The 26,042-nt window shown below is 36.8% G+C and overlaps 1 protein-coding gene across 2 annotated transcripts in view; it reads left to right on the forward strand.

Moving 5' to 3' along the window:
* The window catches only part of ARHGEF10 (Rho guanine nucleotide exchange factor 10), a 108,667-nt gene that overhangs the window by 75,017 nt on the left and 7,608 nt on the right, over positions 1 to 26,042 (forward strand). For both annotated transcript variants that reach the window (XM_054279767.1, XM_054279768.1), the window contains 8 exons: positions 515 to 642; positions 1,157 to 1,257; positions 2,169 to 2,290; positions 5,856 to 5,942; positions 7,229 to 7,452; positions 8,526 to 8,683; positions 17,282 to 17,424; positions 23,439 to 23,613. In XM_054279767.1, the coding sequence (XP_054135742.1) occupies positions 515 to 642; positions 1,157 to 1,257; positions 2,169 to 2,290; positions 5,856 to 5,942; positions 7,229 to 7,452; positions 8,526 to 8,683; positions 17,282 to 17,424; positions 23,439 to 23,613 (1,138 nt within the window). The remainder of the gene's footprint in view (positions 1 to 514; positions 643 to 1,156; positions 1,258 to 2,168; positions 2,291 to 5,855; positions 5,943 to 7,228; positions 7,453 to 8,525; positions 8,684 to 17,281; positions 17,425 to 23,438; positions 23,614 to 26,042) is intronic.

Genomic DNA, 26,042 nt, shown 5'->3' on the forward strand with positions numbered 1-26,042 from the left:
TGTACATTCAGGTGAGCTTTTACTCTCTGCAACAGAACACTCACCTTGCAGTTATTGTTTCAGCATCTTAAACAGATTTAGACCACACATCTTTCATGATGACTCTCTAAACATTTTGACTCAAAGATTTAAACAAAAGCATATTTTCTACATGATTTGTTGATGTTTTCAAAATATTTTCTTAAGTAGCAGAATTTGTGATGCTGGAATAAAGTAAAAGGCTTATGCATACACCTGATAAAAATTCACATGTTTGAATTTGACAAACACTTGGGAATGTCATTTATGCATCATTAAACTGAGCAACGTGAGATTAAATGTTCAGATAAATTACATTAGAAAATATTTTACAGATATTTCTGAACTGTGTTTACAATTATGGCTAAATTATCCATGATGGAAATGTGGTCTAATTGAAGGCATGCGTCATTGTTGTATGCAGGAATTACCTTATTATCCTGATTGCAACAGGCAGGTAGACTGGTGTTGAATTTTAGTTTTTTTAATTTTTCAGAACTTAAACCAATCTGTAGCCCATGACTGGACCTCAGGTTTACAAAAACTGATTTTGAAAAAAGAAGATGAAATCAGAGCAGCAGATCGCTGTAGAATTCAGCTGCAACTCCCAGGAAAACAGGACAAGTCAGTAGAAATCTTGATTACAAAACTTTCTAAATTGGTTTATGTATTAGGTATAGATGTACAAGTGAGAATTTGGGAATCTGTAGCTCTTCCCTCCCTTCTGTCTCCATAGTAAGCTCCTGAGTTTTGCTCTTATGCCATAATGCTGGCAGCTTTAATGCTCCAGAGCAGCACTGTGGCTTTTCTCCCATTCCTCAGCCCAGCTTTAATGTTCCAGAGTAGCCCTTTCTCCTGTACCTCAGCCCAGAGTTCTGGATGCAAGAAGCAAGAGGGGAACCGTGACAGTGACAGCTGACTGGGTACAGTCACTGTTGTATTCCTTCTCCAGTTCCTCTCAGAACATTTCATGTAAAGCATATGGCATATCATAGCCTGCACACTTCAATCAGAGCTGAGTCTTTGTCTAAGTATTAGAAAATAATGAAATTTCATCTTGCTCAATATTTTTAGCCATGGCTGTATTCATACCCAATGCATTTATAGTGGTTTTTTTTTTTTTTTTTCTGCACTGCAGGTCTGGGCGGCCAACTTTCTTTACAGCTGTGTTCAATACATTTACCCCTGCCATCAAACAGTCTTGGATCAACAATTTGCAAATGGCTAAACTGGCCCTTGGTAATTCCTACTTGCTCAAATTTCCTAACAAGTTAAAATACCTCTCAATGTACAGTGTAATATGTTATTTTTTTTTTTTTTGAGAATGATTTTCCTTTTTTGGTGAAAACTGTAGATGTTTAAAATTGCAATACAGTAAATAGTAGTGATTGTGTGTCACTACAAAGTAATAAAATAGATAAAACAGGGCACTCATTATGAAGGAATATATTTGTTTTAATGAAGTCTGGTATTCATTATCAATTGTTGCATCTATATCAACACAAATAGTCTCTAAGTTAGAGCAGTATAAATATGCTGTCCTTTGATGTTATTAATCTCCTGTGTTTGCACAAAGGGATAGCTTTCCAAAGATACTTGGACTTTTCAGTGCCTAAGTTGAGAAACATTAACTTGCTTGAAAGCAAGTTTCACCAGCACATGGTCAAAATAAAGTGCTTTTGTGATGTCTCATGGAAGACAAGCAAAATAACAAAAAAGAAGAGAGAATGGATGTTTCCATCACTCCAGGACAAGGATCCTGATAATTATGATAACTGGCAGCTGGTAGTGATGTTTCTTAAACAGGCAGAGAAATGCTGTTCAACATCAGATTTCTTAAGAATCTTGAGGAGAGGCTTGCTGTGTCTTTTCCTCTTTCAATATTCAATTTACAAGGTCATTAAGAGACTATCCTTAACATTTTGCTAATATAAGATGTTCTTTTTTTGTATTATCAGTATGTATGTAATCTATTCAATTGAATTTCTACTCATAGTTTTATGTTGTCATTAATGCATCTATGGCATAAGAACAGACTGATTTGTATTGATTCATCCTGACAGAATCCTTTTCTGTTTCTGTGGAAAGGTGGAAGTGATTATTCACTGAAAGGATTGTGGAGTGTTTATTGTTTTTTCTTTCCATTACAGCAGAGGATAACCTGTTAGGTTGGTTCTGCATAGAAGATGATGGGAATCAAATCAAAAAGGAAAAACATCCTCTCCTTGTTAGACACATGCCAGTGATGATGGCCAAGCAACAGGAGTTTAAGGTGAATGGAATTTTAATATGATATTGCAATTAGGTTTTCTTGTGTGATATAATTTCTCAAGAATACCATATTGTAAATACATCTATTAGTTCACATCTGTTAGTTCTCTTGAGCAGCTACCTTGGTTTAAGGCCATTAGCAATTAAAGGTCCAGAAGAGTCACAGGAATGCAAAATGCTGCAATCTTTGAGGCACTAAGGATCATAATGTTTATTTTTACATAGTATGACATTCACTTTCATATGTAAGTGAATCACTCAGTGTAAACAGAACTGTTGGGAATTTTTAGTTCATCTTGAGATTTCCAAGTGTGTTTTTGGGGCTTAGAAGTAACCTAAAACTTACAAAGAGCAGGAATCTGGTCTGCATGAAAGCTGTCCTTTCCTGGTGTAACTGTGCTAAATCCTCCTCAAATTTCTGATTTTCATCAGTGCACAGAGAACAATATTTAAAAAATATTTTTTAAAATTATGTTTCATGAAATCTTATGTAAAATGTCATATTCTGAACAGTGATACAGACATTATCTTAATGGTTCATTTCCTAAAGCAGTGTGTCCATTTGAAGCCTTATTGACCACTGACTCTGATGATGAAAATAAGTACAAAACCAAACCAATAGATGAAAGGGAAGAGTGCTGGATGCTATGTTTCCAGTGTACCAATAGGATTTCTTATTGACCAGCAGTCAGTAAGTCTTGTGCAGAAAGACTAATGGAAATAAAACTGTGCATGTGTGGATAGAACCCCAAAGTTAAGTTAATGTCATTGCATGGGTGCTGCTTAAAGAGGTGAGTCTGCAGGCCCTCACTGCTAGAACAGCCTACACAGGAGAGAAGCTCAGCTGACAGCTTCACTTCGCATGTGAGTGTACAAATTGGATATTGGGGGAAAATAATTGGTGGTTCAAAATGCAGTAGGAATGTGTAATGGTGCTAAGACAGTCTATTCCTCTGATATTGGCTTTCAGAGCAGCTAAACTTTACTGAAACTCTCTGATTTCCCATACAACCAGTCATGCTTCTCTTATTGAACAGCTTTTTCTGGGGTTTACTTTCTAAAGTCATCACTGATGAAATAACCAGCTATTTTGAAATTTTTTCAGAAACTTAAATAATGTATGTATTTCCTTAGAGCCCAGCCATTTGTAAGTCCTGGAAATGTGTGCCAGGATCATTGAAGACCCAGGCTCAACTCTTGTAATCAAGTTAGAGCAGAGTCTTCTTATTTTGAAAGGAAAGGGAAGTTTGTCACCTTTACAGTGGGCTGAGATCTTTGCCTTGGTCACCTCAGGAGAGCAGAGTGTGTGACAATATTGGCCTCAGGCCTGGGCTAACTTTGCCAGTTTTGCAGCTCCTAAAGTAATGTGGGTGTGAGGTATCATTCCTGGTTCTCCCAAATCCTTGATGATACTAGAAAATATGACTTAAGTATTACTGCAGGCTCAGCTGCAGTTTGGCTCTCCAGCCCCAGCTGAGGCTGGGAAGAGGAGCTCTGCTGGGCTAATCCTGTTTGTTGCTGTGTGCTGCTCAGGCTGCCCACTGGTGTAGGGAGACATCGGAGCAGGTTCATGTCCCAGCCTTCTGTCAAGACTGAGAGCTAAACTACCAGGGTTTAACTATGGAAAAAACATCACTTTTGACTAACATGAAAAGTGACACAAGGTGTAACAATGAGCCTGGGAAATATCCAACATGCAGTCTGTCTTATTTTTCACTAGTGATTTATTTCATTGTCACAGCTACTGTAAATGACTACAAGTAGATAGCTTCAGCATGTGTTAAATGAGACATGCTAAGACAGGCATGGAAGCTCTTTTTTCTCTCTCTTTTTTTTCATCTGTTGATTTCAGATTTTTATCTGTATATAGTGAATTGCTTTGCTGAATAAATAATGTTTTTTCTACTAAAGCAAATCACTTAGTAATGCCTGCTGACTTCAAGGGGACTGTAAAATTCTTTGCACTTTGGAAAATTGAGTAAACTTGGAATTTAGAACTCTTAACTTTTGCCAGCTTGTTTTGTGGTGTTTTTTCGGTTTTGTTGGGGTATTTTTTTTTGGTTGGTTGGTGGGGTTTTTTTTGTTTTATTTCGATTTTGTTTTGATTTTGTTTGGTTTGGTTTTTGTGTTTTCTTTTAATTGTTCACTGTTTGGAGGTAATGTTGCTAGGCTATGGGGAGTTAATACTGACTGAGTACTTTAAGTTAATACTAACTGAGTTTTCACTAGTACTACAATATAATCACAAGGACATTGATGTCCAAGATTAGCACATTAGTTTGAATTCCAGAGAATCTAGTGTAAAAATGTAGTATGACACCTCATTAATAACCTTTTTATTCTCCACTCAGTTATGAATTGCTTTTATATATTTTGAAGTGTTTACATAAGCTTTATGAAATGCCCGTGGATATTAGGGAAATTAGAAATCCATGACTGGTCATAAAAATGGGGTTTTTTTCATATCCTTGATGCTTGATTTATCTTCCAGTTGGGATGGACTTTAAATATAGGCCTTGAGTCTGGTGTTGCTTTCAGTGGTTTTTTTTTAATGGCCTGCATGATAAAATCATGACTATTGTTATTAATATACTGACAGTAACATGATGACAGGAGATTGGAAGGGAGTTGAAGTCTGAAGAATGATAATATTACCATTCAGAATGATCAAGGCACCTGGAGAAATAATTTGGGGGCGGTAGAGGTGGGGGAAGGAAAATAAAAAGCATGACAGTCAGCAGGACAGACGCATGGTATGCTCACTGAGACATTAGGATTTTCATAAATCCAGATTGAAGAGGTGGTTTAGTTGGTCTGTTAAAGTAATTTTTAATAGACCAGCCAGGTAAGGATTGGTTAGGAATGTAATATTGTTACAAAGAGCAGTAATGAATGAGATGTGTAGAAACAGGTTTCTGAAGAGGTAACCATGGTGTAGTGCTGCTACCAGCTCTCCTAGAATAATGTTTCAGGTGAGAAAACTCTGTGCTCTCAAATACACGCATGAGGCTGATATATCTGCTGGAGGGATGTCAGTTGAAAAAGTGGCAATAATAAGTTTAAAAACAAAAATTTGAAAAAAAATGTTTAAAAAACTATATGTAATTAAATGATAATGTTAATTTAGCCTAATGAAGAGGTGTCTCAGGCAGGGTCATGACATATACCAGCCTTACATGTGAAAGGACACTGCAGAGAAAGAGAAGTAAGTACTTGGTGTGTGAGATGAGAAGTAACAGGCTAATGATTACATCAGGGATGGTGTCAGGTTGGGGACATGAAAAAACTTCACAAAAGTCATGAAGTTATGAAGCATTTGAGCAGATCAGCAAAAGAGAATTTGTAGTCTTGGGCCATGAGGGTCTGTAGGGGTGGATAAGGAATGTGTCAGGAGCAACATCCGTGCAGCTGACCCTGCCCAGGGGAAGCTGGGTGAACTAAACCCACTCCTTGTTTTAAGAGATTCTTTCATACCCTTAAATGCTTCAGTTAATTGCAAACTAAAATAGACAGAAACAGGCATATTTCTCTAATGTGCTAACAGCTGTCTTTTCCTCTCCTTGAAGGTTGAATGTGCTGCTTATAATCCTGAGCCATACCTTGCTGGAGAAACAGAGGCCGATTCCTGTGCTGTGGAACATGGCTTTCTTTGGGTAAGTGTAATCTTTACACTTTACCCAAAGTAAAATCTGAAAGTGGTTGTCTCCTGTTTCTTTCCATTGCTTTTGGTGGCTTTTGACAATGTGTAGGTATGAAAGAAATGTTGGGTTGTTTTTTTCTCTTTGTTTATTTGTTTAAAGGGTTAGCTACTAATTTGCCCATGTGATCTTGCTGGTCTCTGTAGGGTGTCAGTTAAGTGTGTGTGATTTGTGCAGCACAGAACGAATTCCAAAGTGCTGAGCACATTCAGAAGGGAGTTATGTGCTAATTTGTAACAATTGCTGCTAAAACCCGTATGAGCTTACACTGTCCTACTGTCTGTTTTCATATTTCAAGAATGTTTTAGCCAAAAATAATCTGTTTAAATCTGCATAGGAAAAAACTTACTCTGCATATTGCTATGACCCCAGACATGCAGATATTCTAGCAGAAAAAAATGAGGTGGATAGAAGCTGTTCATAAAAGAAAAAAAAAGACAAGCTAATGATTTCAGGGGCTTTTCTAGTTACCACAATACTGAAATTTTAAAGGAACCCTTGCGAATTAAAAGTTAGAAATAACTTTTCTTAGCGGTCTTTTTCAAGACAACCCTTATAATTTCCTTTTGTCTTTGCATTTGTAAACAGTAGTTACAAAAACATGCAAATTAAATCTTTCTGCTGCTACAAAATGTTCTTTCTTTCTCTTTCCTATTTTATTTCGTATAAACAGAAAGAGTTACTATACAAAAGCATGTACTGTGCCTGATCCCTAAAATGTGCAAGTTTATGGACATGTTCATAATACTTAGTTCTGGATCAGGGAGAAATTTAGGCTTCTGTATCAGCAAGTTTACAAGACTCTTTCTTTTGGGATGGAGCATTTCTTTGTAGGGCTGTTACTGTGCGAAGGACAGGCCTCAGCTATTTTACCTGTTTCAAAAGAACCTGAGACAATTAGAACACCAGTTATTAAAATAACATGTTGCACAGATACTTACAGTAATTGCATTATGTAATGTATATACGTTTGAGTCAGATAGCAGAATAGGCCATGATATTATTCCTGCTTTAAAAACATTTTTTTTTGTGAGTGTAGAAGGCAAGTTTGTATGTATAATGTTTTGATATATCTTGTATTTGTGCTGAATTATTCTCTTATGTCTTGATGCACATATAACTTGAGATGCACTCTTCAGTTAACATTCCAGTCATTCCTTCTTGTACTTGTTCATCTTCTGGAGACAGGTATCAGTCATGGTCTGTTGTGCTTTTTTCTAATTTTCTTTTTTTCATTTCAGATTGGCAGCTGTACTAATCAGATGGGCCAGGTTGCAATAGTCTCGTTTCAAAGCTCAGGCCCCAAGGTTATTGAGTGCTTCAATGTGGAATCACGGATTCTCTGCATGGTCTACATACCAGAGGAGGAGAAGCTGAAAGAGCAAAACAAAGCTCCAGACTCTGAAAATGTTCTTGCAAAAACTTCTAATGTGCCTACTATTTGCCTTGGCATGGAAGAAGGAAGGTGATTCTTGGTTTTGGTGTAATGTGTATCATTTATTGATTAAGTTTGCTATTCTGTAGCAAAATTGTGTGAGATACTTCTAAGAAAATGTTTACTTTTTAAAAAAGTATTCAAGAGTTATCCAATGACCTCAAGGTATCCTTTCCACTTAAATCAAGAATAAAATGCACTCTACAGTATTTAAAATTATACCGTGTGGTATTTGAAATTAAAGCAGGGCATCTTATTGATGAAAGAAGATTAGTTCATCATATCTGAAATATATAAATACTACTTTTGTAACATTACAAGGCAATCTTCAGGTATTGGAAAATTTTCAGAATGGCAGAGAGGAGTCCATTAATCTTCTGCCCTGTCATTTGTGCAGGATTTGTCACATGAAAAAAAATATTGCTGTTTACTATTGACATGAATTACTTCTCTGTCTTTGAACTGATGGCCTACAGAGCCATGATTTGTGTTGAAGAACAAGGCTACATGTTCTTAATTTATAGGTCAGTTAGCAAAAAGATCTTGTTACAGTTACTGAGGCCATAAGTGTGTAACTACATGTGATTTTTGAAGGTGTTTGTAACCAGTATAAATGAAGGAGAACAAAGTTTTCCAAGGAAGGTGCCATTTCTAGAAGTCAGTGATTTAATTCTAAATTTGACAATATTCTTACCATACCCATTGTAACAATCAATAGGAATCGTGGAAATTTTATGTGTAAGTGATGTCTGGTAGTGAGTTTTTCATTTCTTCTCCCTAGTTCTCCACATAATATATATATATAGTTTTTTTTAACTAATTAAAGTTTTAGAAAGACTCATAATAAGGACTTTGAGCAGAATTTTTATTATGTCTCTTTTTTGAATAACTGTTTCTGCAGACAAGATAATATGAATGTGTTGTCATATGTCAATGTTAAGTAATTGCAAGTTGTCTACGCAGACATTCTGGGGTGTCAAGAATTGAAGGAAAAAGTCCTCTTTCCCCCAATATTTTATTTTAAACTTCTCTTTTGCATATTCTAGCAGGATCTATGTAAAGCATAATGTCACAGGTCTGTTTCTTCTTGCTTCTTTCTATAGCATTTCTATTTACAAAAGTTGCCAAGGCTCAAAGAAAATTCGACTTCAACACTTCTTCACTCCTGAGAAATCAACAGTTATGAGCTTAACGTACAGGTCTCAGTACTTGTTTGCTGGCTTGGTGAATGGAAACGTCTCAATCTACACAAAAGCAGAAGGTAATGCTGCATAGTGATATGATTTGATGGCATCCCGAGGAACTGACATGTCAGTGTATTTTGGCAGAAGTAATTTTCCACTAATGTATTTTCTGAAAATTCTTTGTAAAACTGCTGAACTAGGATTACTGCTCTTTCCAGTACGTCTGAAGAGACTTGTTGGCTCTTTTTGAAGGATAGTAGGAACTTTGATACTGTTCCCACTTTTACCATACATGTATATGACAATTGATTTTCGCCCTTAGCTTAAATCTTGAATTCTTCAGTGTTGCAAGAGTCCAGAAATTTATGTGCTAACAGCAGTACTCACTATTTTACACAGCACAGTACTTATTTCTCTCCACTACCAAGTATTGGTGTTTATGAAACGCAGAAATCTCCTATTGGTAGAGATTTCTGTATATCTAATTTTAAATGACAACCTCATTTTTACGGTACAGATGGCACAAGCCTTTCCTATGTGTGGACTTCATGTATTTTATGTAGGCCTCCTTTTTGTTTTAGAATCACAGTTGGTTGTTTTGTATCTAGCTAAATAATTGGCTAAAATAATTTGAATAAAGGAGAATCCCAGGAAAATTTTCTGAACCACAGCTGTCTTTTCCAGGGCTGGTTTGGGTGCTTCCAGTACATCTCACTAAATTCCCTGCAGTATTGCATATATATATAAATATAAATATAAATATATATATATATATATATATATAGTTATTCAGTTGCTGATGTCAAAATCAGTGATGCTTTGCTCAAGGTTTGAAACTTAATTTAAGTGAAATGTTAGCACAGAGGCTCCTAACCTTGCAAGGTACAGAGCCAGCAGAGCCCTGCCTTGTTTGTGTGAGCTGCAGTAATGATGGCTGTCATGCTTCTCAAAAGAGATGGGCCCTGTGAACAGTTCAGCTGCATTTGTGTGGCGCTGTACCTTGGCTACTAAATCCTGCCAGTCCCTAACTGAGGAACCAAACTGAGTATCTGTAATCTTGAGGTAAATTATGTGTCCACTGTTAGATCATATAAAGAGCTTGTTTGGGAAAGGTACAGGATGCTTTTTTTTTTTTTTTTTTTTTCCCCAAGCAGCAAAGGATCTGGGAAAAAGTGCTGGGAAAGAGACTTCTTTTGTCCAGTTGTTGTCTTCAACCCAGTAGGTTTCCTGTTGAGCTGTTGTCTGTGATCCAAAGCCAGGCATTAGATTTCAGTTCCCTTTAAAACATTTTTTTTAACTACTGAATAGCATTTTTTTTCTTTGCTTTTGAGGTACAGGAATGAGGTCTTGATCCTAGATTCATAATATTTTTGGTATTTCAGTTTCTCTACATACCTGGGAGGGGTATTAAAGTGAATCTATCACCTTCTCTGAAAGGTGTTGGTGTATTTAAGCTGTTTTAAGACTGCAATTACTATCACTCAACTTCTTCCAGGAAAGACCACTACAAAAACACAACTGACATCCTTGGCAGTATAGCTAAGAAAGGATTCATGGGTTTCATATCTACAGAGAATGTCAAAGGTGGGGCAGAGCTGTTAACCAGATGGCATTAGAGTCTGGTTATGAGAATGGAGGTAGTTGCATTGATCAGGATCATAGCATACTCTGCTTGTCTTCTTCTGAAGACACTGGTTTGGGGCAGTGAGATGTTCATAGAGTCTGTCAGGGTCATGGTCACTGGAACTTTGAGATGAGAAATAATGATATTTTTCTGACTCTTGTCATTTAATCTTGTAATCCCTCTCCTTACTGCTTGGTCAGGCTTGTTTCAGTTCTCCATGCCCCGTGGAAGTTGTGTGATTCAGCTGCTGCCATGTTAGCATCCATCTTCCTTGTGTTGGCTGCTGTGGTTATGTGAGGCACTCAGCCCTGGAGGGGTGTTTTTATGAGCACTGACCTATTTACCAAACAAAGGAATCCAAGCAGTGAAATGGGAGGGAGGGGGAATGCAGCCTCTGAGGAGCTTTGTGCAATTCATCAGGGGTGCCTTCTCTTCTGCAGGAGGTTACTTTTCAGCCACTTCAGCTTGGGTTTTGGTCCGTCATCATAAAGGAGATTAAGTAAAGATTTTAAAGTGAATGTGAAATATTTGAATTGTGAAATATCTGCATTACATCTTGATTTGAAGCCTGAGAAATACTGTTAGATGCCCAGGAAAAATGTTTGTTACATGATTCTATGAATGAGAAAGGATAATCTTTCTTCTAGGATGAAAATCTATCTCACAGTCTGTGACAGAGTTGGGCTCCTTTTGACTTCCTCCCTGGGCAGAAACTGTGTGGATCAGTTCAGTCACTGAAGCTCAATGCCTTACTCTGTGTAGTCAGACCCCCATGATTTGTGTCATTTGTGTCATTTACCCAAATAGCTCTAATTTCTCCAGTTGTTCTCAGAGAGGTCAGTGCATGTAAATATCCATGATGTTTGTTTACAAATAGCAAGTGCTTTTTTCTGACTTTGTTCACTAGAGATCTACGTCAGATCAACAGCATCCAGAGTGCTCTGGCTGCAGGAAATCTTGTCTTGAAGTAGTAAAAAATGGAAACTGAGAAGTCTGTACAGTAAACCAAGGAGCAAATGCCATGTTAGTGGGAAAGTAGGAGGTGCATAACTTCCTTTTTGCAGGGTAGTCATATTTTAGTGAGAGACCTCTATATCCATATACTTTCACATATGAGGTAAAAAGTATTTAAGTACTTTTTAGTATTTTAAGTATTTAAAAATACATTATTTAATGTATTTGAAAACAAACTGAAAGCAAGTCCTGAGGTGCTGATACCATAAAACCTACTTGGCTCTTAAATGTGAGCTCACATGCTGATTTGTGAAAATATCAGAACACTAGGGTGCAGGTCAGCTAATATGTTAATTTTAAAAACAGTAGCCCTGATAATTATCCTCACTAATCCTTTATGTGTGTGAGAAGACTTGTTTTGGAAACTGTGAGACAGCTAGTGAATTAAATGCTGTTCTTCTATATAGGAAGGGGAGTGGTACAGATTGCAAAATTTCTGTTTTGCACAGTTATCAGTCTGAGAAATTCTGCCTTTAGTTTTTGCCTTGGGCTGAGTTAATATTTCCATGCAAAACATGCTTAGAAGAGGTTAAGGGAAAAGTGTGTTGAATTGTCTTTGTTTAAAAAACATAACAAAACCCCTTTGTGATGATTGCAGACAGCCCAGCAGATGTGTTTTCTGAGTGATGTAATAGCAAGAAAGGTCAGCATGTGTTTGACTTCCATTCACAAAAGTATCTTAGGAAAGGGAAATCACAATCTTTATATAATATAGGTGTATTGTTCCTGATATACTGGAGTCAGTTCCAGCTTCCTTTCTCCTAGACATTGATATACATTTCCTTTTCATAAAGTTCTGTAAAGAGTACAGGAGAGAAACAGGAAAAAGAAAATAAAAACTCAGAATTACTGTGTTAGAAAGTAGAAGAATTATTTTTCAGTAGTTCAGTAAGAGTTTGGTCCAGTGAAATAATAGCTGAGGCAATTTTGGCCATGCACAGAACAGAAGAGACTTCACTGGTAAGAACTTGGGGAACTCTGAAGTTGGTCAGAAATTTTGATTACTTACCTGTCCAAAGCGGCTTTGTGGCACTAATCAATGGAGCATTTTCAGAGGATTAATATCAAGGAATATGACAAAAACTGAAAGGAAATACAAGAGTAAGGGAAACAGTTACAACAGTGAAGGAGTAGCAAGTCAGTTGACTGGTGAGGTACCTTGATGAATTTGGTAAGACCCTTGTGTCCTCTGACAAATTGAGGAAAGGAAGAATATGTGGAATGTAAAATGCTGATGTCAAAGTCAGAGCTTGAGTGGATCCATGTACTGCTCTAGCTTGTTTGAAGAGTGGATTTCTGGCATGTGATTGCCACTTCAAGTAGACATTGTGAGAGGTATTGCTGTGAAAAATAAACAGTGGTATTGAGCTGTTAGGGAGAGGAGCAGTGCTACTGAAACAGAGATAAAATACTGTTGTCTTTGCAGTGTCACATAATACTCATCACCAGAAATGTGTTGACATTGCTTTCAGTCTTATTTGTGTATCTCATGCCAGGACCTCAGCATCACCCCCTGTATAGCTGTAGGAAGAGCTCTGTCAGCTCTTTGGCTTGAAGAATTTGATGCATGTGGGAGAAAAAATGAGTATGCATGCACAGTGCAGGACATTCCTAGTTACACATTGTTTAGAAGAGCAGGCCTGAGTGTCTCATCTTATTTTCAAGTGATAAGGAATGTGCTAAACTTTTGAGTTCTGCAGGTACCATTTTACTCCTCCACAGTGCTGGGTTATGTACCATGTGATGGAAAAAATGTTTGTGCTCCACTGCACTAATGAACCAAGTCCTGCTGTTCCCAGGGCTGTGCTGGCAGCTCTGTTGAAGGCATCAATGGTGCTGCTAAGCAAGAGAGGAAGCTGTCAACAAAAGCGCTTGCTCGGTTCAGCTTGACTGAAAGCATAAAGGGAGGCAAGACTACTACAAACTTTGAAAAGACTTTCTGAGGAAATAAACTGTATGTTAATAGGTTATCTCATATGAAGACCTGAGTGCACCAACTAATTACAATTTTTTAAAGTACTAAATATTTAAAATATTTATAAATTAATAATAGGAAGCCTATTCTTATAAATCATTGTAAAATAATTTTGCTTCCTTCATTGTGTTTTGTGGAAACAAACCACAGAAAGATAAAATGAACATTATTTTAAAACTTTTCCTATAAAATAGATATTTTTTTAAAACTTCTTCTATTCGCTCAAATTTAATCAGATAGGAAGATAACTAATTTTTAAAATTAATTTAAAAATAAAAAAACTAATAACAAAATGCACTACTGGAAATAATGTCATTTTTCATTGAAGTTTTAGAAATATTTTATGGGAATGAGAGACCTTACTTTGATGCAGCTAAACAGCCTGATATATGCATTTCAAGATACTGTTCAACACTGGTGTATAAACTATGGCATGTAACTTTTGGAGAAACATAAGTTACAAAGAGTATTAAAAATATTGGCATATTTTTATGGCATAACACAATGGCATAACACATATATATTAGTATAAAATCTGTCTCCGGTTTTTTTAAAATACTTATCTAATATGCAAATATCAGACGTCTTATATACAACATAAATACATGACATCTAATTTCCAGAAGCTCCTGTATTAATTTCTATCTTGATCTTCTCAGATTTTGTAGACACATCTCTTTCCTGAAAGAGCTGTACCTGCAATTCATATCTTCATGAGACATGCCTTGAGATTCTGTTGGCAAAAGTTTTATCTTGGCTTCTATTTCTTGCTTCTTTTCTCTTTTGCCAGGAAAAAATAAACTTATTCTAATCATTAACTAGCAAAGGATTTTATAGCATCAAACAAAGCTATTCCTTATCTCTTTTGCATGTGGTGTGACTAAGTGCTTGGATAGTGCCAGTTATTGAAACTACTCACATAAGCACATCTTGAATCTGCAGGTGTTTACACAAGTCAGATAGAGATAATGCTTCTTTTCCCTTAGATTTTAGAAGCAATGGACATTGGATCAGACAGATAACATGAAATAGCCAGTGTCAAACATGAAGTCTGTGCAGGCAGATATTGAACAGGGTCTGCTGAGGTCTGGAGAGAGAGGCAGGAAGAGTATTAAGTTTTCTTCAAAGTGGGATTTTGTTAGTGTTAAACCACTTGTGAGCTAGACACAGACTTGATAAGTACTTTTGGATGATAAAAGTCTTGGTCAGCAAAATGAAGTTGTGATCTTACTTTTAGCCAGCAGCCTGTGGTTAAAGCATTTACAGAAGTACGTTGCATTATCAGGCTTAAACCCTTGCCTTGCTTGAGTGGATTTTTACCCATGCTTTCCACTCTCAAGAGATTTCCCTGGCTGCCACAAAATGAAAGGAGATGCACAAGGCTTAATTTGTCCTTCTGCTGCCATTCCACTTTGTATAATTAATGAGTCATTCACTGAGGCAGGGTCTAGAACACAGCTGACACATCCTTTGAATAGTGTTCTAATTACTAGACCAGAGAGTGTCCCCCTCACCCCTTTTTTCTCCTCATCTATCTCAGATGCTGACTGATCTAGAAGACATCAGTGTTTGCAGTAGGAAATAAAAAAGCACCAGAGAATAGCCTTATCACATGACTAGGGTCATAGGGTAGAGTGACAGCTTTGGATCTTTCCTGGGCTGATACATCAAGTGGGATTTCAGGCTTTTTTTTCAAGAAATTGTGGTAGAGATGAGGCTTCTATCTCACCTTCTTTGTATGTCCAATCCTATGGAACTCTTAAACTGGATTGTCAAATGTTGTGTTAACACACACACACCAACAGAAAATGGTTTTGTGAGAACTGAGTTTTTTAGGTATGTATGTTGAATCAGATATCCATTACTCAGTTGGCATTTATAACATTGATAGTATTGAAAGCACTTTCTTACATTGATGGAAAATATTAATAAGGCCTAATGCTTAGTCATCTCAGGAGTTTCATGGAACTTCAGGGCATAAAGGTCCAGATTTAAGAAAAAAAAGAAGCACATTACATGTTTGAAATTTAATTTGAGCAAAATGTAAATGAGTCCACAGCTGAGATCCTGAAAATCCTTGTTTTCCTGTTGTTTCAGTATCAGCTATGCTTTATACATAAATTAATGTATGCTTCGAATGTATTTAAGAGAAAGACTTGTCAAGTTCTGTGAACTTTTGCTTTATATTATTGGTTTTTTCAGTGTGAAAATATAACTAGAAAAGATAGTTTTTTGCTCAGCATGTCTTCTCCTTGCCCAAACTCATAGTCCTTATCCTTAGGAATAATGTAGCAGAATTATCCTGGGTTTTCCCTAAGAATGGTGCTATGTACAGATTGTTGTTAAACTTTTGCAGTCAGCATCCCTTGCTCAGTGAAAATTGTGACACACACGTGTGCAGCTTCACTCTCTGAAGGCTCTGCACTGCCTGCAGTGCTTGCAGCAATCAGAGTAAGGGCAGACTCCAGTTTAGAATTGAATTTGGGGGTAGTGTGGTTGCTAAAGAATGGAACTTTTCCAAAAGTTTGTTTATTACTAATAGTACATATGAGTCATAGAGAACACGGTGACTCTGACATTACTGGGAGAGATTGCAGGCTAATAACTGGAAGCACTCTTCTCAATGCAAACTAAAATAATGAAAATTATTTTGACAGCCTGAAACTAAATGTCACTTCTACAAAGATGCTTTCAGAAGAGAGCCACATCCTGAGAATGACTCAGTGAAGGTTGTATCTCACAGATGACAGAAATTTTGAGAATTACTCCAGAACTGAGGCTTTTCATTACTGTTTTTGCTACTGTGATTGGTGAAGCAGGAAATTTTGTGCCTCCGTTCTCTAAGCAAATAATAGAAGATGCACTTGTTTTCAGGAGGGAAAGGAAAAAAATTGTACTAAAGTGCTTGCCTAAAGATCTATTTACTTTGGTCTCATCAATCAAAATTTCAGTAGTTACTGAGTTCAAAACAGTGTCAGAAAAGTAAATAACTTTTCTGCAGCTTGTGCAGGAAGAAGGCTTTTCAATGAAGAAATGGTGCTTTTTGAAATATTGTGTCTCAATGTAAAACCCAGTTACTTTTAACAGATTTTTATATTATTAATAAATCATAATGTATAGAAATGTCATCTTTGAGACTATATGCAGTGAGCACTTACAATATATAAACTAATGCGAAAACATTAAAATTATTATTGATGTACTTAACATGTCAATTTGTATGTATAAAAGAGAAAGCAACAACTGTTTCAAGAAGCCTATGTTGCTGGTTCTTAAATTTGGGGATAAATTATCTCCTAGTCCTTGGTTCAAAGAGATGGCAATTGAGAGTGACCATAGCAGTAGGTGGAAGCATGCAGTTCTTACCAGAACCTCTCTGAATAACTGATTGTGCCACATACACATGTGTAATTTAATTTAGATCTGCTAAATGCAGTCCAAAGAAAACACTGTGGGTTTTATAATTAGAGGAAAAAGTAAGAAAAGTGAAGGTATGGCACAAGACCAAGTTTTAATTTCTTCTTTTTTTTGGTCTTAATTTCCATCTTAATTGAAGCATTTGGTAGTAGGATGGTCCATTCCATCAAAATGATCTTAGAGAGTGAACTGCAGTCATTACAGCCTACAGTAAAAATCTTCCTGATGAGTTTGCACATGAAGGATGATTCTGTCCTAGTTAGAAATTGATTCATCTTGAAATAGGTTGGCTGTGAGCTCCTTCTGGGTTGGAGACAGTTTTATCAGCCATGGGTTTCTGACTGTATTTCCTCTGGAAAGGAACGCACTTGAATCAGAACAGCAATGTGGTATTCCTGAATTATCATTTAATCTAGATAAAATTTATTCTGTTGGCAGTTATATAAGTACTTGGGTTTGGATTTTCTCCTTAATGTTGTTCTAGCCTTACAAATTTACCCTGGAAGCTAAAAGTAATCATACAGAAATCACAGTGTAGCTTGAAGTGGCAACTTGCAGAAATTCAAGCAGTGGACTTTTCAGAACTGTTTTAAAGCAAAGGTCACCATTTGGTTATGTCTAACCTTTCTTCTTTTTTTCCTGAAGATGGGACATGGAACACAGAACCTCAGAAGATAGTTAAATTGGGTGTTCTGCCTGTTAGAAGTCTGCTTGTGATGGAGGAGACCATTTGGGCTGCATGTGGTGGACAAATTTTTATAATCAGCACTGTGACGCATTCCATAGAGGTAAACGCTTTTGAAAGCATTGCTCACCTATTATGCTTCAGGGTACAAGTGGTGAAATTGTAAAGATGAAAATGTGTTTAAGAAGCATCATGATTCAGGAGCTTTTTATTGAATGTGGTCTCAGTTCTTTTAAATCTCACTCTTTGAAAATATGAAAATACAGTGTATATAAATAAACTCACTTCTTCTCCCCTTGCATCACCCTGGATGTTTTCAAGCTGCCTGTGCTCAGGATCAAGATATGATCTTTCTGGAGAATACCTTGGGCTCTCTGTCCTGGTTTTGCTGCTGCTGTTGTCAGTGCTCTGCCCAGCCCCTGTGTGTGTGCAGTCCTTTCCAGGCAGGAGCTAAAATGGCTCACAGTGCCACCAGGATTTCAGCACCCCCAAAAAGATCCATGGGAATTGAGTATTCTTTTGGGACAGGCTGCACTTGTGGTGAGCCCAAAATACTGACTTAATTTGTAATTCTGCTGTTGTGTTCTCTGCTGGTGTCTCAGCAGACCTTGCTGCCATTTACCCCTGGTTTCCATAAGGTGCTTGGAAATGATAGAGTATTTGGGGCAAGAGATTTTATTAAAAATGAAATCTTAGGTAAGGCAGCAGAGAATTGGGTGCCTATAGGCACATTTCATGTTAATTACAGAAGAAGGTTTAACTAAGAGACTGCCTCTATATAGTCAGATGTTACTTGTACCTTGTAATAATTTCATAATATATTTTTTCAGAGTTTTGCTTCTCAGTGGCCTACAAAAATTTTATTTGCATAAGAGCAGTTTCTGATGAATAGTCCCACAAAAGCCAGCTTTTTCAGAATGAGAGAAGAATCTTAAGGGTTCAAACTCACATTTGTGACCACATTTTCCAGAAAATGTTAAGCCTTTATTTCTATCAAAATTACAGCTTTCACCAAAAGAGTATCTTAGTAGTCCAAAGTTAAGAGTTGATGAATCATCAGGAGTTCAACATCTCCTTCAACCTACAATAGAGTGTCACTGAATTGCATGATGTTTACAGCCATGAAGTTTTTTCAAACAGGAGTCATGATGAGCTCACAGCCTCCTTCTTTGTGTGCTTTGTTGCTGCATTTTTTTCTTTGATGGTCGTGTTTTCTCCCAACAATTGTCTGTTTGGTACAATTGATTCTGTGAGTCACTGTCATGGGTTTGCAGGGAAATAGCTAACATCCTAATTTCCTCTGTCTTTTTCTGTGTTTTCTGAGAGATTTGTTTCATCTAATAAGATGCTTGGATTGTATATTCTCCTACTTTGCTTTTCTTTCAGTCTTGTTTTGTAGGTAGTTTGAATGGTATGATTAGGGAAAGATTTTGGATGAGTGATGTAGATAGGTGCTTGAAATGGACTTTTGTTAGTTTCACAGCCTCTGGGACTGTGTGAAGCTGGATACATACAGCCAGATCTCTAAGTAGGTTTGGCAAGTCTGGCCTAATTCTGTAACACCCCTCTCCCTAAGTCTGGTGATATGGCTGCAGTTTGGGCTATGCTGGGCTGTTCTGGCAGAGGAGAACAAACCCAGAGTTAAACAAACTTTGAGGATTAAAGAATGTTTAAAGCTTACTCTGTCATAATATAGTAAAATGCCATGGACTGCAGTGTTGAAAACAGAAGTTTGGAGACATAAAATAACAAGTACTCTACCAAAATCTCTCAGACATGGCAGTTTCACTTTTCAGCTGTTACTACAGATTTTCCTACAAAAGCATCACAGGAGGTTTCTTCTCATTTCTCAACTAAGCCATCTGTTGTATTCAGAGCTCAGGTTATTATGGGTCTATTGCACACACAAAAAGTGCTGCAGCAAGTGACATATAAGAAATGGTGCATATGGGTTGAGTAATATTTTTTCAATATAATTTTGTTCAAGAACATGATGATTTTCTGTATGTCTGGCTGTGGGTCATCTTTCTAATTTCACACAAATATCCATGTCATAGTGTGTCATGTTCCTCACAGAATTGGGAATGAGCAATCATTTTCTGTTGCTTCTTTATGGGTATTAAGACATACTGATCTTTTCCTCATCATCTCACCAGACCAAACAGGTCACTAATGTTTTCAGTGTTGCTGCCTACTTAGTGACCTGACTTGTTTTGATAACCTTTCTAGGCTTAGGTTTCCAAAAGTGATCTGCTATGTTGTCCTTCCCATATTCACTGGCAATATTGTTTCAATATTATACAATATATGAGGCAATTTAAACTCTGTCTATATCAAATATTTTAACATCTGAGCTGCCTCTTCCTTACTGTGAAGAGCAGAGTATTTGCTATGAGGGGAAGCAGGAGCAAGGAAATGTTTGTTCTCCCTCTGTGCTCTCTCTCATTGAAAGTTAGTTGTAATGATTTGACTCAAGATCTTTTGCATAAATGTGATCTTCGCTCTATCAGCAGGAATCCAAGTGTTGCAGGGGGCTCACCTTTTACTCTTCCCTCTTTACTGAACTCCTTTATATCTCCATATACATAATATGGAGATACTCCATGTATACTGCAATGCAGCTGCTTGCTACTTCATTGCTACTGTCATGCATGCATACTATGTGCTCTGCATCATGTACATTATCTGTAAAGGCATCTGGCAAGATTTTAAGGCCATGTTTGTGCAAATCCATCAGCATATTCAAGTCTGTTTTTTAAACTTGTCCTTGTGAGGCTTAGCTTCACAGGTATCTCATAATTAACTGTCTGTGTATTTGCTAAGTGCAAAGTACACTATCCTGGAAGAAAATCTCATTCCATGCCTCCTTGCTTTGCTAAGATTTTTATTTAAGATTTTTTCTTTCTTAAATATTTTTTAGTAAATGAGCAGGTTTGGCATTGTGTGTTGGATTTGGATATTACTCACTTGAGCTTTTCTCCCCCCTCTAATATGGGTAAGACTCACAATTAACTTGTTCTAATGATATGCTATTGTAATAGAATGTTTTAGGTAATGTCTTTTATTGGCACAATGCCCCAAACTGGCACAATGCCTCAAGATCCTTGGCAGGGCACACATGAGAAATGCATCAATTGCTGTTATATATTAATTACATACTCTGATCCTCTTTCTGTGAAGAAGAAATTTGTCACTTAGTTTTGACAGCTGTATTGCTGTTGGGTACAGACCTACATCCAATAATGGTCTCTGTGCCTGGAGCTCCTTGGATTCTGCAAAGGCAGTTTGTGCTTGGTTCAAAACTTCAAAAAGTGCCAGATGATTTAATAGAATAAAGTCACTGGTTGAGTGGGATTCTATCCTAGTCTGTTTTGCCTTGTTTTTAAAACTTTGATGTCTATACAGGGGTTACACTGAAATGTTCAGCTGAGTGAACAAAAATATGGAAATCCCTATACATGAATGTGCGTTGCCCAAGTGTTGTAACTGCTTTAAAGCAGTGAAAGACATTTGTTTGAGGTTGAGGGTAATGGCACCCATTATCCTCTTCACCTGAAGCTGGAGAAATCATGGTTCATCTCTTGGTGCAGCTGTTAGGTGTAAGTGAGCAGTCCCTCAAAGGAAGGGCTCTGCTGTGTCCCACACTGCTGGAGCACTGCTGAGCTGCACTGGGCTGTGGCATCCACAGTGCCTTCTGCAGCCTCTGTGCTGCTGTAGTTGGAATGGGAGAGCCTGAGGGGGGAAAGCCAGGCAAGAGGAATGTAGGTATGAAAACTAAAAGAGAAAAAGAAAATTAATTCAATTATTTTGATAACAAAAGGAATGAGAATCTTTTTTTCCTTTGTGTCTGTATTTCTTGTTATAAAAAGAAAATAAATTAGAAATAAAAGACCAGCTCACAGGTTTTCAGATAGATGTGTAATTGAAACAGATGTCAAAGCTATATTTTATGCAAAAATTTATGCATAAGAAGGTGCAGTTTGGGGTATGTTCTTGCTCCATGTTAGAGGACCCTTTCAATGAGAAGAATAGTTCTTTCCACAGGTCTTGTCATGTTTGCAGTATACAATTTTGATTCAAGTGGGTCTGTGTGTTCCAGCAGCCAGCTGTACAAATGGCAGGACAGACTTAGTGGGAGTATAATGAGTTGGCTAGTAAAAATGGAATGTGACAAAAATGCATGTGCAAGTTGTTTTCAGTGGCACCAAATAGTTGTCAGCTGTGGTTGGATTACTCCAGAGAAAATGATTTTTTTACAATCTTCTTCATTTTTCTTCTAATTTCAGAGAGTGCAAGTTGCTGGTCAGGTTTGCTTCAGCAGCTGTGGGTCTGTCCCCTAGAAGTTCTCAAAAGCGAACTAGTCACCAGTGTAGGGATGTATGAGTCTATAAACAAAGTAAATAGTTTAGAATCTTTTTTTCAATGGAACATGCATGATCAGAATGTCAGCATATCTAGTCATAAGGGCTGTTGCTGACTTTAAAGATGTTTTTTATGGATAAATTCTTCTGTTGAATAAATCTTATGATTTTCAAATTGTGTATATCATTTGGTAATGAATGAATACTGGTTACTTGAGGAAAACAGTGAATATAAATGTGTCTGCCAGAGTAGCTTACCTTACATTCTGCAGTGTTATTATTCAAAGAATCAAAAGGTAATACAGTAACACTCAAAAACTGAACCACTGCCTGACAGCTGGAGAGAAAACTCTGTTCATTTACTAAAACTGAACATTTGGAGAATAATGTTAACAAATGAAAAGCACAAAAGATAATTCTCATCCTCTTTAAACAGCAAATTTCTCAGTGAAAATAATAATTTATGCAGTAACAAAGTATAAAAAAAAAAAAGTGCTTAGTAAACATAATACCAAAAGCTTTTCTTTGTGGAAATCTTCTTTGTCTCTGATCTTAGCCTGTTAGTTGAGTTTTGATGGAAAACTTCAACAATATATCTATAACCTTATTATATTTAGATATTAATGAAAAAAAAGCCAAAATGTAACTTAATTGTAACACCTGGAAACTTAAGTATATTTCACAAGGAAGGAGGAGGTACTTCTGCATTTTATCTGCAAATGTAATAAAGAATATATAATACATTAAGTGAATATTAGAGCACTTATTACTTCCATACCCCTCAGTGAGAGATTTTTATCCAAGGAACAGTTTGTCATTTATTTAGCTAAGTTAGTTTTATGTTTATCAGACTGGCTCTCTGATAATAGCTGGCACAACAATAAAAGGCTATGTTCAACTTCAGAGACAGTCTTCTTACTAGACCAAACTGGGGGGAAAACAATCCCTCCTTCTTGTTAGTGATTAAGAAACTTTACTACAGCTTTATCTCACATGTTAATAGAGACATACAGAGAGGGAGATTTCTGCCTTCCTGGAGCCAGGCTGTAACTGATCAAGATCAAGGAAAAAAGTCTATCTTCAAAGTGTTATGTTACTTACATTTAGATAGAGGATTTTGGCTGTTATAATGAGAAGCATCAATTCTTTGAAGGATAGGAAAACAATATAGCTAATACTTGTGAAATTCAGAAGCATTAAAAACCAAACTGCAATATTAAGGCTGACATTGTTATGTATGTAATTGAGCAAATTGTGTGTTTAAATTCTTAAACACTCTACTTTCTAAATATGACTTTTTATTACATTGTTATTCTTGCTATGAAAGGACCCACAGCAGAACAAAAGAAAAGTATTTTTTTATTGTTGAAATAGAAGTTCTGCTCTAGATAAAAGTGCAGCTGTGGTAGTTTTCCCAAAGGAGTATAAATAAAGAAATATGAAATCCTTTTAACTCTCAGCTGTTTTGGGCTTGCCGGCCCCTATCATGCAATATATTTATAAACCAGAAAATCTGAGTTAATCTGTTGTTAGGTGGAACCCTGGCTCAAGACCTAAGAATCCTTCTATTACTAATGATGATATATTTCCAAAACACATCATACACAGCTATCAGAACATATCCTGAGCAAGGCAGAGGAAGCTTTGTCCTTGTCATAGAGGATGAAGATACAGTGCTTACACTGAAAAGCTGGTAAGAAAGCTGAGTAATATCCTTGACTTGCATCTCCCCACAGAACCCTTGTTTTTCTTGCAGAACCACTTTGAAGCCCATCAAGAGGAAGGGATGGTAATCTCTCACATGGCTGTGGCTGGAGTGGGAGTCTGGATTGCCTTCACATCTGGATCTACCCTTCGACTGTTCCACACGGAGACACTGAAACACCTCCAGGATGTCAACATTGCCACACCTGTTCACAATATGTTGCCAGGTAGCTGAATTGCATCATATGGTAACATTTTTTGTTATATCACTGTTGTTCTTCAATGCTCTAGATAAGGCCAGAATCAGAAGGTTCATCTCAGACTTTGAGTCTGGTAAGTGTCTCCTGACTGTTTACTTTAATAAGTCATAGTCCATCTGCTGCCCAGGTGAACAATGTGTGCAGTGAGCTGGTTGAGTAACAGCAGGTTGAGATAAGCAGGTGGATTCCTCTGTTTGGTCATATTTTTTGTGGGACTGTGAAACAGCTGGACAATGTAATCTGTCACGAAATTGTGTTTACTCTGCAGAGATTAGCATTTGCTTTTGGAACCTTAGAATCTAGTACATGATGGAATCATTTTGCCTAGTATCTGGACCAAAAAACCACTTTTAGTTACATCAGTAGATCCAGGGAACTCAGCTGAACCACTCACATGCTGCCATTTTGGAGTGTGTTCAGTGTTTTGCTGACCCAAGCTCTAATTTGGTGAATTAAGTGATTAGTTTTAAGTCTAACCTGTGGTTGTTAGGATAAAATTTTAAAAATTAAAACTCTTTACGTGTTTTAAGACAGAAGCTGTTCAATAAGCAGTTGAAATGACTTGTATCAGTTTAGCAAGTGGATGACAAAGGCTTCAGCATCAGCAAGCACATCAGGTGGGAGCTGGGGCTGTGCTGGGAGGAGAGAGACAGAAAAGTGGTACTGGCATGGCTGAACATGAGGTATCCATGAGTGGACAGCCATTCTTTCTGTCTCTCCCTGTTTGTAGACTGGAATAGACCAAACTTCCGCAGTTTTTATGGGCAATGTGTGCGCCAGCTTTATTGCTTAGTTTTTCCAGCTGAAGCCAGTTCTTCCCACACAGAGATTATATTTATATTCTCACAGGAGTTAGGCATAAATCTTGCATCAAAAATATTTCACTTTTTCAGTGTCTTCTTCTTACCATGTTTTCTTTCAGATGGCATTAGCTTTGCAATAAAACTCCATTATAAATTTTGTCTGTTTGCCATGTTCCAGATAGGGTGCTTTTTACATGTGGTGTTTGACCATAGCTCCAGCACTGAACAGCAGCAAATCATCTGCCTTTAAATAGATAATTTGATTGAATTAATCAGAATTGTGCAAATAAATCAAGATCAATTGTAAAAGGATTCACTTTTAGTATGCTCTGCTTTTCATAGCAAGGGGGAAAAGGGAAGTAAGACCCCCCTTATACATATTTTCTGCATATAAATATATTCAAAAATTTAGCTTTATGTTCATTGCCATGGCAATAAAACTGCTGATATAACATACCATTATTTTTGTCAAGACTTTTAGCTAATTATAGCTCCTTGGTGTCATTCCTACCCATTTTAATTCCTTTTTTTTTCTCAGTGTCTTCACAGAAAGCACACCAGTGAATGGAAATGGAAGGCTATTTTGGGAGTAGGACATTATTATAGCAAATGTTCAAAGGGAAACTCCTTTCCAAAAATGAACTGAATTTCAATTATTTAGCAGCAGCTCTCAGGCCTGTTTATATGATCTCAAAAATGCTGCAACAACAAAACCTAAAAGACAGAGTTGTAGGAGGTTTACATAATAAAGCAGCAGTTTCAGAATTAAAAGGAGCTAAAGAATCAGGTTCTGTATAGTATATATTAAGATAAAAAAGGATAAAAAACCCACCAAAGTGAAACTGAATTACAACAAGATGAAATAGCTGTATATTTACAAGGTATGTATTTGCCTTCATGAGAGATTTTTATGAGATCTAGTTTTAAAGTAAACAGCTCTGTCAGCTTTCTGAAATTCAATAGAAGTTCCTTAATATGCAGAAATAAAAGATAAGTAAAAATTTAAGTAGTGGTGAAATGAGAGAATAAATTTTTGCAAAAATATTACTAAGAGTCTTTAGAAGAGAGATATAAAAGGGCAAGATCTCAGTATAACTTCGAAGAAGCTGGGCTTATTTTCCCTGGATGTTAGAAGAAACAAGATGTATTCTGGCCCAATAGGCTACCTAGAGATGTCTTCACTTAAAAGTAATGTAAATAAGAGGAACGTTGCTTCAGTAAGCTAATGAAATTTTTTTGTTGTTATACTGTACAAATAAAAGAAAATATTACTGTCACTGTTAGGAATGATTACTGTGAGTTACAGTACTGAAAAGATAACCACAGTAACTAAGCAGAGTAGGAGGGTCTCATAACCTTAATAATGAGTTCTCATAGCAGTAGATTTCCCCAATTTTGTTCTTAGGAGAAGAGAGGTTTAAATATCACAGCTCTCTGTCTTGTGAAGGACAGAATCACAGGGGAGTGAAATGGCACAGAAGGCAATTGTCCTTATGATTTGGAGAAGTTTAGTAATGCAAAAAACAGACTGTGTCTGGCAGATTCTTTACCTGCTGGAGGTAATTTTAAATGTCTGGCAGTCCACTTCTGAGT

The sequence above is a fragment of the Melozone crissalis genome, unplaced genomic scaffold (genome assembly GCF_028551555.1).
Source record: "Melozone crissalis strain CALT ecotype California unplaced genomic scaffold, PUWL_Pcris_2 ptg000027l_1, whole genome shotgun sequence".
Taxonomy (NCBI): Eukaryota; Metazoa; Chordata; class Aves; order Passeriformes; family Passerellidae; genus Melozone; species Melozone crissalis.